Source organism: Carassius auratus, chromosome 28 (assembly GCF_003368295.1).
Source record: "Carassius auratus strain Wakin chromosome 28, ASM336829v1, whole genome shotgun sequence".
Classification (NCBI taxonomy): Eukaryota; Metazoa; Chordata; class Actinopteri; order Cypriniformes; family Cyprinidae; genus Carassius; species Carassius auratus.
The window spans coordinates 13,058,321-13,075,334 of NC_039270.1; the positions used below are offsets into that span (position 1 = coordinate 13,058,321).

At 39.1% G+C, this 17,014-nt stretch overlaps 1 protein-coding gene across 5 annotated transcripts; it reads left to right on the forward strand.

The window, feature by feature from the left end:
• Positions 1–2,916: 2,916 nt before the first annotated feature.
• tlcd3ba (TLC domain containing 3Ba) lies at positions 2,917–15,053 on the forward strand. Of its 5 annotated transcripts, none has more exons than XM_026207890.1 (9): positions 2,917–3,147; positions 3,450–3,722; positions 3,814–3,966; positions 6,500–6,659; positions 7,273–7,356; positions 9,684–9,906; positions 10,772–10,867; positions 11,236–11,345; positions 12,847–15,053. In XM_026207890.1, the coding sequence occupies exons 4-9, from the start codon at positions 6,535–6,537 to the stop codon at positions 13,085–13,087; spliced, it is 879 nt and encodes a 292-aa protein (XP_026063675.1). In that variant the 5' UTR covers positions 2,917–3,147; positions 3,450–3,722; positions 3,814–3,966; positions 6,500–6,534; the 3' UTR covers positions 13,088–15,053. The 5 variants fall into 5 exon arrangements, with proteins under 5 accessions (XP_026063675.1, XP_026063676.1, XP_026063673.1 ...); XM_026207891.1 differs by having other exon boundaries at positions 3,817–3,966; XM_026207888.1 differs by lacking the exon at positions 3,450–3,722.
• The last annotated feature ends 1,961 nt before the right edge of the window (positions 15,054–17,014 follow it).

The following is a 17,014-nucleotide window of genomic DNA, read 5'->3' on the forward strand; positions in this document are numbered from 1 at the left end:
AAGTCGGGTGGGGGCTGCCATCTTTTAGCAGAACTTCACTTGCGTTAGCATTCCCATTGACTCCCATTCATTTTGGCGTCACTTTGACAGCAAATAACTTTACATCTGAGGCGTTTAAAGACTCCGTTTGTCCATTATTTATTTCTAAAGATACACGACAATTTATAAAGGGCTCCATTACCTTCTATGTTACATTATGGCCCTGTATAAACAGTTTTTGTAAAAAAAAATAGGCTAACGATTGCGTCATAACCACTCGTCTCTCTGTCGCATTACCGTACAGACAGGAGGAGAAGCTCGCAGGCAATTAACTTAATATGGCATACTGGGGTTACATTTTAAAATACTATACAAAATAATTAATCAGAATACTTCTGCTCACTCACGACAAAGAACTCCCCGCTCAAGCTCGCCGTCTCTGCAAGATTAACGATGGCAGTTTGCACGCACAGCCACTTAGAAGATTTACATGTGTCAGACAGGTTGCTGACGTCGTCAAGCTTCGTTTGAGTCTGCGTGTCAGAAACGGAAGTGCTAAAAATGGGCTTCACTTGTCTCAATTGAGTTCCAATGGGGTCGCTGTGTCCATTTCTTTTACTGTCTATGCATTTCACTGATCAGAGCGAGAGCGTCGCGAAAAGTCACAAAAGAAGTGTGTTTTTGGTTGGCAGGGCAAGACAACCCTGCACAGATTACCAAAAGAGAAACAGCATTAAGGGACCAGTGGATGGAGTTTATTTTTACAGAGCATCAACAGAGTTGTGCAAGTGTTTTTGTTTGTTACCTGCATTTCGAAGGTGCTTGTTTTACAAACAAGGCCCAGTTTGACGACGGATTTGCGTATCGTTTATTTCTTAAGGATGATGCAGTCCCAACGAAGAAGGGTCAAGATTGTGTGTTGGAACCGCAGGCGGTGAGTAAAACTGCTTCAAATATCTCTGTGTTGTTAACTTAGCTATCAGCGCATAAGCTCATCAAGTAAACAACATGCGATGTTGTCATCAAACTGCACTTTCCACATGTAAAGTTACAGCTTAAAAAAAAAGACGACATAAAGTGGAACTTAGTCATTTTCCAAAACCGCTAAGCAAATATATACAGTTTCAGTACATACCACATAGAGACGCCTTTGCTGATGCTGCTCTTGTTAAATTTCAGCCTCTGGATTCTGTGTCACAGCTTCCACATGCTCTCAACTCAAAAGCTTACTGGCGCTCGTGATTCTTTAGCTCCGCCCACACGTCACGCCTCTTGGCGCTCGTGTTTTTCCGGGAAAAATCGGTACAGACTATCTTTCTCTTATAAATATAATAAAAATAAAGACTTTTTGGAGTTATGAAGGATGCAGTACTACTCTATAGGTACTCAAGATTAACAGGATATTGAGTGAAAAGGAGCATTTCACCCCCCCCCCCCTTTAATCAAAACGTCACTGAAAACAAACTTTGTAAAACTGTCGCTACTTCGGTTTCATCATGACTTTAAGAAATGTAATTTAAAAGGTTACTTTAAAAATCTAATCTTGAGATTGGTTATTTTAGTAAAGGCACTCAATATTTACATTATCTATTAATGACTATGAATATAAGTAGTTACATCTACACCGAGGGCCTTGTGTATGAAAGGCTATGTGTATCATTCAAATTTGTAAAACCATATGTACATCAGGATCTGCACGAGGTTCGTTTGAGTGTAAGTACATCCTCAAGCTTTTTATTGTTCTCAAATCCCCAAAGTAACCACAAATTGATCCTAGGATATCTTTTTTTAAGACTGCATCTGCATCAAATTTCCATATGCATATTAGCTTTTAGACACAAAATAGTATCTTATACAGAATAGTATCGTATACAGGCCTGCAATGATATGAGATTACACAACTAACATAATTTACCTTTGGTTTAAAAAAAAAAGAGAGAGAAAAGAAAAGGAAACATTTATCTAAAATTGTGTGAGATCAGATTTCAGAAAATGTATTTTGAACATACACCAAATATATTCTCACCCCACATATAATTTGGGAAACCAAAGATGCTGCTAATAGGATTTATTTACACATCACATTACTTGTAATCACAGCTGCAGCTGTATATTATAATACAGATTATCGAGAGAGTAGAAGTAAGATGATCACAAGGGAACATGCAGTGAAAAGCTGAACACTATGGTCCCCATATGGTGCGAAAACAGAGTTAACATTGGGAACTGGTTGAAGTTTGGACCCATAGTGACCCATTTCTTTATGCAATCTTGTATAGCACAAGCACTGAACCAAGAAATCAGTAATAAAAAACATGCTATCGTTGTTTAATGCCATAGGAAAGATTTCTAAAAGCAGCACATCCATTAAATATATTTTATGGCAAGTTTGTTTTTAAGCTCCAGGGGACTGATGTATAAAGTGAAATTTTTCCCATTCACACACTGGTATTTATATAATGAAAAAATAAACTTGGCACATGCACACTTAACTGGTGAGAGCATAGTATTAACCATTTTTCCCCGTAATGCCTGACAATAGAATACTGCATTTTACAAAAACACAATATAACTGCTATTCTGTAAAACATGCACTGACACAATTTTTTTTTTTTTTGCACAACAACATTCTGTCACGTCAGGTACTAAGCGTTTAGCAAAATGTATGTATGGTGGTTTCGTTTAATACGTTATTAAAATATTTAATTAAAGAACATATGAATATAAACACTGCAACATTCCATAAAAACAAGTACAGTCGATTTAATGGTAACTTTAAACTCATAGACTAAACTTACTCTCTGCCTGCGTGTATTGGGCAAACAAAACGTATTATTTGAGCAGTACATTTATAATTATGTACGTTTAGTACGGACTATTGCAACAATAAAAGACGACAAAAAGACGCGCCGGGCCATAAATAGTTAATGCGGTCTTGCACCATCAGGTCACTTTGTTTTTTCTCGCCATTGGTCAAATCTACTGTAAATCAAAGCTTAACCCAATCAATGAAGGGCAAATCCGTCGCGTTCCTTTTCGTCTGGCCCATCAGCAGTTAGTTACTAAGACTCGCGGTGCAGATTTAAAAGTAAAATTAATCTCTTGTCAACGCATTTAGGACGGGGGCCTGTCGAACAGACGCGACTTCTGAACCGAGAGCGATGAACAGTAAGTTAAGCCGGCCTTTTCGCGTTTCCTTGATATATTTAACAATTTCTCCGGTGATAATAGTTAAGGGTTATTTGAAAAGACAGCTGAGGGAGACCACGGCTGTATTTATCCGCTAAGCGAGGCTCTGAGTCGTGTTAGCACAGCGCTAGCCCGAGAGCTAGCGTGACTCTCTTTCTCTACTTTACATACAGACGAAATCGGATAACGCCATTATTTAGATCACTTTCGGCATTTGGTTTAGGATTTGCACATGTTTTGTAGTCAAATGTGAGCCACTCCACCCTCCCTGTCTTCTCCAGTCCCCACTTGTTCCGTCTAATCCTAGCGAGGCGGTCAGAGAGACAGAGCCGGGGACCAGAGCGGTTGCCTGGAGACCTGCTTCTCTCTTCCTCCGTCTGCTGCAGGGATCGGCTCTCCGCCACGGCTAGCCCGCATTTTCATTTAAATAAGTCATTTGCAAGGCTAATGTGTGAGTGTGGCCATATCTGACCACTGCAGCTTTTGATCTGCTGACTCGGCTTGAGTAAAGCGCTTTGTGAAGACCAGATGGACGCGGATCGGGTCTTTTAGATGTAAGTTAGGGATGCATTCGCTTCCTGGACAGCTGGCTGTAGACAGACGAATTTTGCAGTACTATGATTGCTCTTTCTTGTATTTTCCCAGCAGGTGCTGACAATCTAAAACCTGTGCAGCTTCGGATAAATCATCATCATCATGTGGACCGTCTCACAGATGCCTCCTGGACCCTGTGATCCAATTTCTGGAAGACTGTGACAGGATCGTCCTTCCCTGTAACCAACGCTGCTCAACCTTAATGTAATCTTCTGCCTTTTTGCTCCTTCTGCTCTTGTCTAATATGTCCCTGTCCCCTGCTGCTTTTCTCTAGCATCTTTAGGATCACTTTAACCCATTCAGACTCAGTTACACGTTATCACTTACATCACCCTTCTCTGGTGTTTTTATGTGTAGTGCTGCAAAACTGCTGCTTAATATGGTTTCAGTATTGCATCCTAGAAAATTTGTGCTCTTCGGCAAAATGATTATTTTCAGACCGTGCCTGGCCAAAGTTATTATTGTTATTATAGAGTGAATTAAATGCCTATAACAGCAGCAGACATCTGACCAGTGCTCACGTAGTGACATTCAGCTTTGTGTATGTTTGATGATATGACATTGTAGGTGGTGTGGCATAGTGGTTAAAGAAAATGCATGAGCAGGTGTCATTGTAAGGTTAAAGGTTTGAACCCTGAGGAGGGATGCAACCCTTGTAATCGGACCAAGTATGTCGTCTATAATTAGTTTTTTGTTTATTTGTTTAAGCTGCCATATGCATTAACAGTTATGTTTTAAATTAATGTTCATCCAACAATTAAAATCAGGATCTTTACAAATGTATTTATTTTTTTTTTTTTTTGATTTTAGGTTTGTCACAATTTAATTATACAATGAAACACTTCTTTATCAACAATATGCACTTACTGAAGGGTTAGGATTTGGTTAGTTGCACATAATTATGCATAATTTACCATTATTACTATAATACATTTGTGACCCTGGACCACAAAAAGTAGCACAGTTATATTTGTAGCAATAGCCAAAATTGCATTGTATGGGTCAAAATGATCATTTTCTTTTATGCTCAAAATCATTAGGATATTAAGTAAAGATCATGTTCCATGATAAAAAAATAAATAAATGTGGTCTATGGTACCATATGTATGTGTTTAACAAAACATATTAAATATTTGTTAATAACATTTATAAAGATTTTTATTATTATTATTAACAGTAAATTAATTTGCATAATATTATGGACGTCTTGGCTTTCCCTTGTAACGGATGTCAGAAAAAATAAAAAACACAATTTTGCAGTTTTATTGTAACTAATAATTCAGGTTTATCGTATTTTTGTTATCTCTGGGTCTGAACGAGTTGCATGGCACGGATTGAACACTGGCGTACAGTAATCATATTGTGTTTGGGGGCTCTTTTTGCAACCGGTTTTTTTCCATCAACCATGTGGGGAGGAAAGCGATTCATTACTGGCTGCCGTCAGCACACACACACACACACACACACAGAGCCAACGGGCCTGTCCGCGAGACTCCCTCCGCCCCGCGCGCTGCTGCTGGACTCACTGCTGGCGAGGAGGACACAATAGGATGGATGCCGCTAGCCTGCTAGCTCTGAAGGTAGCGTTGTGAATGCGCGAGCCGTTCGCGCTGCTTTGCTGTTTACGTGAACGGAGTAAATCCGAGCGTGACCGAGATGATGTAGGGAACGGCGGAGGGTTTTATAATATCGTTTGCGCGAGATTAGAGATGGTTTGAATCCCGAGAGCATCACGTGTCTCCTCTGTGGTGTGTTTTCGTAACAGAATTTGTCGCTGCTCGATCTCTTGCATTATTTGCGTGCTGCATTAACAGATGCGTTCGTGCAAGCTTTAGAATAATGAATAACGAACGCACATTGGCTGTCGTGTTTGTAATGCACTCCTTGGTTTTAATTTGATGTCGGTTGCAGGTTTGGACTTAAGTCTTTTTACTCTGCTTTTGTGATTGGCTTGCTGCAGACACGCACTCACAGTCCCACTGTAGCAATATAACAGGAATAAGACACTCCTTTTCACCTCCTCCCACAAGGTTACCCTCACTGTACCTCAGGAGGAGGCCTCCACCCTCCCACACATCCCCTTTCTTTCTTCTCGGTGTCCCCTCATCTCACTCCCCTCCCTCTCCCTGCTGTAATCTTTCTAAATCTCTTGCTTGCTAATCCTTTCCGTGCTTATTTTAGCATGGACCATCCCCTCCACCTCCACCCCCCCCCCCCAACAACCCAGCTTCTTCTGCAAACATGGCAGTTGTCCGGAATGATTTAAGAGCTCCTTACAAAGCAATAATGAGATCAGTGAAGGGATGCAGTTGAAATGGTCTTCCTGGAGATATGTGGGGAATCTGTCTGTGCCATGCTGTCACAATGCATTAGTCTGTCGTCTGAACTTGACTTGAAAGATGAATGGTGTTTTAAGTTGATGTATTCACATTGATTTAAGAAGGCATATGTCTTGTTTGTCAAGTGTTAATGTGTATTTTGTGGTCTAATTTTCCTTCTTTACTCTACCCGTTTTTGTTTCATCCTTTTGTCTTCGCCTTGCCCTTCACTCATTTTTAAAATACTTTTGTTGCTTGTCTATTTAAATCATTATTTCTTAATATTGGGTTTTCACGAATGGCAAGGTTGTTTTTTTTAGTATACATCCTATTGTGAAAAACATATGGACTTTTTAAGATGCACGTTAAAATGTGTTATGTTTATCCACGTTAAAATGTGTTATGTTTATCCTCTATAGACACACATTGACGTTGAGCACCACTGCCCGAGATTATGCTGAGCATCCTTGCAGCTGGCTCCATATTCTTCCCAGGCCTCTTCCTGCTGTCCAAGCGATTCCTGAAACATGCTCCTGGGCTCAAATGGAGCGAGAAGGATGCTGTCATCGTCTCGTCCAGGTAAATAAAGGGAAGAGTAAGTGAGATGTGTTGAAAGGTGCTGTCAGGCTCAAGCTACCTGGTTTCATTTACTTGAGTATCTGTGCTCTTTTTGTTTATAAAATATAAAGTCCATCATTGTATGTTGTGTGATTTATTAAGGTTCAATTAAAGGGATAACTTGTTTTTAGTTGTTTAAATGCATCAGTCAATGTGACTTTTGAATGATGTATATGTAATATCTATAAAATGCGCTGAGATAACTTCGCTAAAATAAAGTCGCTAAAATATTTGAAACTGGTTGCCTGAAATGAAAGAGGAAGATAATCCCATAATGATCAAATATCTGCAGACTCCGTTACTAAACGTGTTTCTGGTAAGTTTATGTGAAATGTGTCTGATTAAAATCTGCTGAGTTAAAGATGTTGCATGCAAGGCTACATTTGATTGCAGTGCATGTCTGATTTTCTGCTTGGCTAGGAAAGTTACAGAGTAATATCCTGCTTAAATGACCCTTCCTTTAACTGGTGTCATCAAAATCGGCTATTAATGGTTTCAAATATCTCCTATCCAAGGGTGTTTGCAGTCTGTTTCGGTCTTTCATGAATGTTTTATTCCTCTCACCCTTTCTCAGACTGGTGTCCTCCGTTCAGGCCATCATGGCATCCTCTGCCGGGTACATCATCGCCTGTTCATGTGAAGACATCATTGAGGACCAGTGAGTATCAGCTGAAGATATGTAACAAGATATAACTGTGAACATAGGTTTTTTTGACTATTATGATTGAGTGTATACGCAGGGCTCTGTGTATTACTATGCTCAACACTGTTTTACTTAGGTGTTTGTTTGTTTTCCCATGTGCGTGTGTCTCTCTCGCCTCTTTTCACCTGTGTCGCGTTTGCATATACGGCTGAGAATTCTCTCATTTTCTATGGAAATGTTCCCAGATGTGTAGGAGTGTGAAAGTATTCCCTTTAGTGTTTCTAAGAATGAGCTATTCCTCCAATGCACACCTGTAATCTAATTAGAAACTAATTAGGTTGCGAGCCTTTCTGTAAATCCACAGTGGCGCACCAAGCCTGGGGGAAACGGAGCGAGAGAGAGTAGACTGGCAAAATACTTTGGAAAAACTTGACGGTGACTTTTTATGACAGCTTTAGTCAGCGATTGTAGTTAATACTTGAAAGCTGCCTCTTTACGCTCTGTGAAACCCATTAGGAGGTTTGTGGAAAACAGTTGGCTCTAATTTGATTTGCCTGGCCTAATCGAATTGTAAATCTTGTTTAGAACTGTTTATCTTGTTTAATTTTTCCTTAACCCAAAGGCGCACAAGTAAATTAAGAACGACAGTTCAAATAGGTCAGAGCAATCATGTTTCATAAATGATTTAAGCCAGGTAAATTCAATTACTCTGTGTATGTGTAGGAAATTCATCAGTCAAGATACAGGAGAGCTGGCATTTAGACAAGGGCCAAGTCAAATACTAGGCCTATTTTTACATTTTGTTTGTCCGATTTTGAATTTAACACGCTAATTTAGGTTTTGTAAGTATTAATAAAAAAAAAGTACATCAGTATTCTGATTGCTTCAATATGTTTTTAATTATTCCTGACTGTAATAAAGTTTAAATTCCAATGTAATATCTTAACAGTAGTTACTAAAAACAGTAGGGATGCACAGATACTTTTCCCAGCACAGGCTGATACTGATTCTTGTACTTGATACTTACCAATAACGAGTACCAGTACCTGTATTTTCATTGCATTTTTCATTTTTAGAAATATTTTTGTTTTCCTTGTGCACAAAAAGTATTATTGTAGCTTCATAACATTACAGTTGAAGCACTGTTTTAACAACGTCCTTACTATGTTTCTGGGCCTTGACCGCAGTAGTTGCACTGCTGTTTATGCCGGGTCAGAAAGCTCTCGGATTTCATCAAAAATATCCCAATTGTGTTCCAAAGATGAACAAAATTCTTACGGGTTTGGAACAACATGAGGCTAATTTATGTAATTAATGACAAAATTGAATTATCCCTTTTAAATGCTTGGGTTTTTTTTTTCTTCAAGAGAAGATGCTTTTTGATGCTAGAAATTGCAATTCATTTAATGCTGTTAAAAATAGCTTTTGAAAGAAGTCCCTAAATCTCACAGAGGCTGCATTTATTTGATCTAAAACACAGTAAACAAAATGACCATTTTTCTGTTTGAATGTATTTTAAAATTGAATTTATTCCTGTCATGTAAAACTGAATTTTCAGTGAACACACACACACACACGTATATATTTATATATAAATTGTTGAAAACAATTGAGCTGCTTATTTTTTGTAGAAACTGATATATTTTTGATGAATAGAAAGTTCAAAAGAACAGCATTTATTTAAAATATGATTTTTAAACATATTTTTATAACGAAGTAAATTTCATTTCTGTTACTGATCAGTTGAATTCATCTTTGAAGAACACAAGTAGCCTACTAATATCTTTTACTGACCCCAAACCTTTGACGGGTAGTGTTTGTTTAACTTTCAGACATGGACACATTTATCCCATTTTTCTTGGGAACGTGCAGAGAGTAGTTTACTGCCTCCACAGTCTGACTCTACTTGATTTGCTAGTCAAATTATAAGAGAACATGTCACCCAAAAATGAGAAGTCATCATTTACTTTCTCTCATGTTGTTCTAACCTATATTAATGCTCGTCTAGCATGAGACACAGAATGAGGAATTGATATCTTCTGTAATGCCCAGTAGTAGCAAGCACCTTGGCTTGGACTTGCTTTGGTTTTAAAGCTGATTTAGAAAAGTGATTAAATGTAAAATAAATCTGCATGTTTAAGATGTTAAGTTGCCTTTCTGAGCATTATTATTTTTACAAATATTTAATATATAGAAATATTGAGTAATGAATGACATCCATCATGGGAATATCATCATGTATATAAACAGGGGTAATTGTTGCAAAGTAACCCTAAATCTGATCTCGGTGTTTCTCACTCTTGTTCTTTCGTTCCTCATCTCTTTCTCCTCCCTTTGTCCAGGCATTGGCTTACCAGCAGCTATATCCTCTTTGCTGTCCCCTACTTCGTCTATGACATCTATGCCATGTTTATGTGCCACTGGTACAAACTTCAGGTCAAAGATCACGAGGAGGAGGGTGAAGCCAAACCGATGAGGTCAGCCATCAGCGGATATCTGCGCCGAGAGTTCCTTATGGTCCTGCACCATGTCGTCATGGTTACTGTGTGTTTCCCTGTCTCTGTGGTGAGTGGCAGGAGGGTTGAGTGACACACACACACACACACACACACATCAAGTGATTCTGGAGGCCCGTCAGAGCCAGTCTGACCATGTGTTTGGAGGGTAGTAACATGGCTTTGACTTGATGACTGTTTAAGAGTGATTTGATGGGATCATGGTCTGTGGGTGGCTTGAAGTGTGGCTGAGTCAAACTTGTCCTGAATGGGACTGTGTACTTTCACCCTGTAATCACGCTCTCCATCACTCTCCATCTGTATCCATGGAGACTGTTGCTGTCGGCAGCAGTGCAGCAGCAGCACCCTGGCATTAGCTGCACTTAAATGGCCATGAGTGTTTTGGCCTGATAAGACAGAGAGACCCTCTTACAGCGCTTTCCTCTGATAAAACCACACTGAGTTTTCCTACATCTGACACAATGCACGAGTGTAAATTTCTTCTTTTTTCACCCACCCTTCTTCTCTTCTTTCTCTTTCAATTGCCTTCTCTTTCCTCTTCCCCTTTCCTACCTTTTCCTCTTCCTTCAATTCGCTTTCTACTTCTTCTTTCCTTTACCTTTCTTCTACCTTTTTCTGTTCCAATTCCCATTTTCTCCCCTTTGCATTCAATTCTTTTCAATTTCCTCATCCCCTTTACTTTTTAATTCCTGTCTTTTTAAATTTTTTTCTTCTTTTCCCTTCCTTTCCTTTCCTTTTTTATTTATTCCATATTCTCCTTTCTTTCCTTTTCTCTTCCTTCCCTTTGTTGAATTTCAATGCTCTTTTCTTGCTTTCTTTCCCCCCCTTTTTAATTATTTTGTTTCCAATTCCTCTATCCCATCCGTCTCTTTCCTTTTCTTCCCTATTTTCTTTCTCCCCCTCTCTTTTCATAGTTCTGGAGACAGGGAAAAGGGGATTATTTCCAGGGTGTGATGTTCCTGGCAGAACTCAGCACCCCATCCGTCTGTCTTGGAAAAATACTCATCCAGGTACTAAACACATTCATCCTGTCTTTCTGTATCCCTCCATCTTTCTTTTGTTTAGTGACTCTATCTTTCTGTTTAACAACCTAGGTGAACAGATTTTTGCACTACTTTCTTTTCTTGGAGTTGTACGGGTAATTTCTACTAGATGTACTAATCTTAAAACATCTGTTGATTGACCAATGATCTTTTACTGTTACAACTCTCTCGTACACATCTCCTTCACTGCTTCAGTGTTGAGTGTGTAGTGGGGAATATTGAATCATGGTTTTCAGGGTTCATTGCTTTGCCTATTAATATTTTTCTCTCTATCTGTTAAACGCTCTCTCTTTCTCTACTTCTCGTTCTCTCCTTTGTTTGTTTCTTTGCCTCAGTACAAGCAACAGCACACTCTCCTACATAAAGTCAATGGAGCTCTTATGCTGGTCACTTTCTTCATCTGCAGAGTTCTTCTCTTCCCCTACCTCTACTACGCCTACGGCAGGTAACGATCACTGTTTAACACTCTCTCTCTCTCTCATTCAGTCGTTCACTCTCTTATATTTCTATTGCTCATCTATTCCTTCTTTCTTTAATCTTCTGAGTCACACTACCTCGGATATTAACATGGATTCTTAAATCTTGAGGTTTTCAGACAAACATATTTCTCACTCATTCTCAACCCAGGATTTGGTTTGAACCGGAGACATTTACACATTCCTCCTAAAATGATTGTAATAACCACCAAAGATCAGGAGCCGTGTTGTTTTGTATCGATCGTAATACCCGGACAACCCTCATCAGTCTGGATGGCATGTTCTTAAAATTACAGTCCTGATGTATTATTCATAAGATTGGAAATTTGAGCATCCTTTGACTCAACACTTGTGCAAACAAATATAGTAGGGATAGACGATAATATTGGAATGCTATCGGAATCGGACAAATAAGAGAAATTAGCCGATATGCCTTGCCAAGTAGACGAATAAACTCACTTGTGCTCAGGGTTTGGTGCTAGTCAAATGATCATGTCAGCAGTGGGGTCATTCTTAAAGCAAAATCTTGCCTGAACTGGGATTAGATTGTTTTGGATCACCCATTTAATTTGAGAATGCACGTACAGAATAAAGCGTAGGATAAACCCTATGTGCGATCGAGTCAACTGTCACTAGCACGTGCAGCAGCCACAAGAGCCTCCCCGTCTTCTAATGCCCATCCAGTAAGGCTTTTTATTTATTTAGGGGCGATCTAGGCGTACTTGTAATAAAATAAATGAAAACATTAGGATAGTTGTGTTTCTGAATAAATAAAACAAGTCATAAAATCACAAGTCTTTTTTTGTTTTTAAAAGTCAGAAGATATCGCTTTGATGAATAAAAATCACAAACATGACACTTGTAAATAATTTTATATACAGATTTGTTCATTAGTGTGTAAAATATATTTTTAAATGATTTATGAAAACTTAAATACAAGGTATTCTTTTGCTTTAGACCATCTACAAATAAAAAAGCAACATAAAAATAGTTTGTTTATAATCTTTGCACAGGAGAGACTAAAAAGGAAATATATCGGTATCTGCATCAGCTATTGGCAAAAATATCGGATATAGGTAAAAATCCAATATTGTGCAACCCTAAATTATAGTAATGTTTATCATTACAATTATCGTCCCTGGTGTGACATGATTCCCGCATTCCTAAATAAAAAAAGCCATCTGTTAATAAGTAAAGACTTTGCATTACCGCAGCCATTGGTCGATACTGTGGTTTCCATAAAAACTTTTTCCTGAGACACACACTTGGGACAGCACATGTGCAGTGGGTGGACCAACCTGAAACATGCATTTTATTTTTCCTTATTTCCCCATTAAAGTAGATAGGCTTTGCAAATATGGCCCTGAGTGATTTTCTTGAAAGAGTTTATTTGATTATAAAAAATACCGATAATTACTTATTCTCTATATGCTAACTATATGCAAATATTTGTTTGTGCTCATATCACAGGTACGCCTCCATCCCCTTCTACATGGTGCCGCTGTCTGTGCCCTGGCAGTGTAACGCAGGTGCAGCTTTGCTCATGGCCCCGCAGGTCTACTGGTTTTCCCTCATCTGCAGGGGTGCCTTCCGTCTCTTCACCAGAGCCTCACGGCACAAAGCTACTCCTAGCACCACAGACTCTGAATCAAAAACCTCACTCCTGCCCCCTGCAAACGGATACAGCCCCAGAGAGACCGACTCGCACTGAGAGAGGAGTAGAGATAGAGATGTAGGTACAGGGTTGCTAGGTTTAGACCAAACAGGAAACCGAAGGTAGACTGACTTATTACAATGGGTGGATCTACCTTAGACGCAGTGGCGTGGGTTAGCAAACAAAGAAACTGGAGGTCTGTACCCTCGCTATTCACCAACCATCATCCTCCCATTGAGAAGAAAAAAAAAGACTGCAGACCAAAACCAAACAGATGGTTTTCCCCCTAACATGCACGTTCTCTGTGTTGGAGCAGTAGGTCGGGGAAATGTCATCTGCTGCTTTGGAGGTTTAGGGCATCATTTGTAGATAACCATGGTCATAAGCTTCAGGAAAAGGGACTGATGTGGATGCAACGGGAACAGTATTAAAAATGATCGATGGATGGGAGGATTGATAGATCCCTCATATCTCTCTTTGTGTGGTACGGTTGCAGAGAGGATACGAAAAAGGGAACCCGAAAGTTCTCAGTCGATTTGTACATAAGGTTTTATTAATATATTTGCGTTGGATTCCAAATAGATTTTAATTTATTTTAGATTTCTGTAGCACCTGTTTGTTTATTATATATTCAGTTCTATTGCTAAGTACGGGTGGATAAGTTTAAAACAAAACCGTTCACAAAGTTGTTTGGTTCAAAACAATCCTTCAGACCCTCACGGTGGGTGCAAGGCCTCCTTCCAGCTGAAAAAACAAGATGGCAGCGGCTGCATCCAGATGGTTAGTGAATCAGCAGATATAAAGTAGAAGGGGGGTCACTGAAAGGATTCGGATGAGGCTGAGGTAATGCATTAGCATATCTCTGCTGCAGTGCTCCAATCCTTTTAAGATCCAGACGTCAGACGGAGGGGGAAGAGACCGAGCTGCCCAGTGAAATACTGCACTTGAAGTTGGCACCCGAGCCAGTCGATTTGTACGTTGTGTACAGTTTTATGTGAGGAGGCTGCCATCACAAATGTCCTCACTCACCTCTTAATGGATCCACACCACAAGCTGGATTCTGATGCTACCACTGATTGTAATCTGCACACTGAACGAGTAACAACTGCTGTTATTCTCCACACTGATGCAATGTTTCTTAACAGGCAGTCAGCCTTCATTTCTGTCCGGATATATAGGAGGTCCACTGATTTTGTGTTTTGTCACCAACTAGTCCTCGCTTCTATGGTGAAAGTGTCATTGGCGTAACAATGCTGTCACATACCTCCCTTAGGCCTGATTGTTGTGCTCCCAAACCGGGCTCTGCCACTCTGACGTTAAACAGTATTATTAGAGGTGGCACACAAAGTGGATCCTAGAAGTCAATCTTGCACTGAATTATCCCAAGAAGGGGTGCTAAGCTATAATCCAAGTCGGTGACATACTGTAATACTTTTAAAATCACTGCATAGATGTTTTTAGATCAGCGTCCTGGATGTAGTTCTGGACCACTATGATTGGAGTCTTCTAGATTAGTCATGTTTCTGTTACGCACCAGAATGTTTTTGTTTTCGCTGCTTTTACAGTTAGCTTGTTTGCCCATAGGCATCAATGTAGCCTTAGAAGTAATGATTTCAACATGCTCATTACACAAAGTACTACACTGGGCCCTCACAACACTTACTCAAAGGGACTGCCCAGTGCTGGGCGTGAATTAGGGGCCCGTACTTTCAACTCTAGCAAAGTCTACTGGTTTGGGAACTGTTTAAAAATCATATTTTGAGCTAGGAACGGACTGTATCTTTTTATGTAATTATTCATATTGTTAACTTATTCTTCTGTATTTATTTGGCCAAGTCCGAATGTACATAGGAATTCACATCTTAAATGTTCTTCTGTGTAGGCTTCTGTTACTCTAGCTGCCTGAAGACTGTTCTGTAATTCTGGTTCTCTCGGCTGAAATATACTCTCTCTCTCCTGCTGTGTGCTCTGATGCTGTGTTTGACCTCCTTTTGTACTGAAACAAAGACTCTGTGTCACCTGCTTGGTGTGTGTGATTGTGTGTGAGAGACAAAAGGATAATTGCATACCTTAGTTAAATGAAATTTGCCTGAATGTGTTTTTTTTTTTTAGTATTGGAGCACCATGTCAGTGGCTCTTGGTTTCCGTATTCCCAAATTCTCTTCTCTTAGTTATAATGTTAAATGGAAAGTAATGATACTCCTTAGTTTGGGGCATTGACTAAAACGGTTTCTTGACTTGAGAGATCAGGCTTATCGCTGCAACAGGCAGAGGCTGTGTGAATAACACATCAGATCAACAGAGATAATGAAGGAGTGGCCGCTAATGCGTGGAACGTCGAAATGAAAGATGAAGCTCTCAACGGTTACGCTATTTACTTGACTTTTAAAGTTTTGTTAGTGTTTTTTTTTTTTAAGAGAAGTCAAATCAGAAACCTGAATGGTCACGTCTTCGTGTGTTCTGAAATTAAAAGGTTTTAGCTATTTATTTATTTATTTATTTGCCGTCTTATGGTCTGTAGTTATACATAACGTACAGTATTGTTCAAAATAATAGCAGTACAATGTGACTAACCAGAATAATCAAGGTTTTTCGTATATTTTTTTATTGCTACGTGGCAAACAAGTTACCAGTAGGTTCAGTAGATTCTCAGAAAACAAATGAGACCCAGCATTCATGATATGCACGCTCTTAAGGCTGTGCAATTGGGCAATTAGTTGAATTAGTTGAAAGGGGTGTGTTCAAAAAAATAGCAGTGTGGCATTCAATCACTGAGGTCATCAATTTTGTGAAGAAACAGGTGTGAATCAGGTGGCCCCTATTTAAGGATGAAGCCAACACTTGTTGAACATGCATTTGAAAGCTGAGGAAAATGGGTCGTTCAAGACATTGTTCAGAAGAACAGCGTACTTTGATTAAAAAGTTGATTAGAGAGGGGAAAACCTATAAAGAGGTGCAAAAAATGATAGGCTGTTCAGCTAAAATGATCTCCAATGCCTTAAAATGGAGAGCAAAACCAGAGAGACGTGGAAGAAAACGGAAGACAATCATCAAAATGGATAGAAGAATAACCAGAATGGCAAAGGCTCAGCCAATGATCACCTCCAGGATGATCAAAGACAGTCTGGAGTTACCTGTAAGTACTGTGACAGTTAGAAGACGTCTGTGTGAAGCTAATCTATTTTCAAGAATCCCCCGCAAAGTCCCTCTGTTAAAAAAAAGGCATGTGCAGAAGAGGTTACAATTTGCCAAAGAACACATCAACTGGCCTAAAGAGAAATGGAGGAACATTTTGTGGACTGATGAGAGTAAAATTGTTCTTTTTTGTGGTTCCAAACCAACAAAATTAATGTTATGGAGTGGCCAGCCCAATCTCCAGACCTTAATCCAATTGAGAACTTGTGGGGTGATATCAAAAATGCTGTTTCTGAAGCAAAACCAAGAAATGTGAATGAATTGTGGAATGTTGTTAAAGAATCATGGAGTGGAATAACAGCTGAGAGGTGCCACAAGTTGGTTGACTCCATGCCACACAGATGTCAAGCAGTTTTAAAAAACTGTGGTCATACAACTAAATATTAGTTTAGTGATTCACAGGATTGCTAAATCCCAGAAAAAAAAAATGTTTGTACAAAATAGTTTTGAGTTTGTACAGTCAAAGGTAGACACTGCTATTTTTTTGAACACACCCCTTTCAACTAATTGCCCAATTGCACAGCCTTAAGAGCGTGCATATCATGAATGCTGGGTCTTGTTTGTTTACTGACAATCTACTGAACCTACTGGTAACTTGTTTGCCACGTAGCAATAAAAAATATACTAAAAACCTTGATTATTCTGGTTAGTCACATTGTACTGCTATTATTTTGAACAATACTGTATATATATATAATTTATTTATAAAACTTTAGTTAATATAAAATAATAATATACTAATAATAATATAATATACTAATTATAATTTAAAGGAACCATCTCAAACCT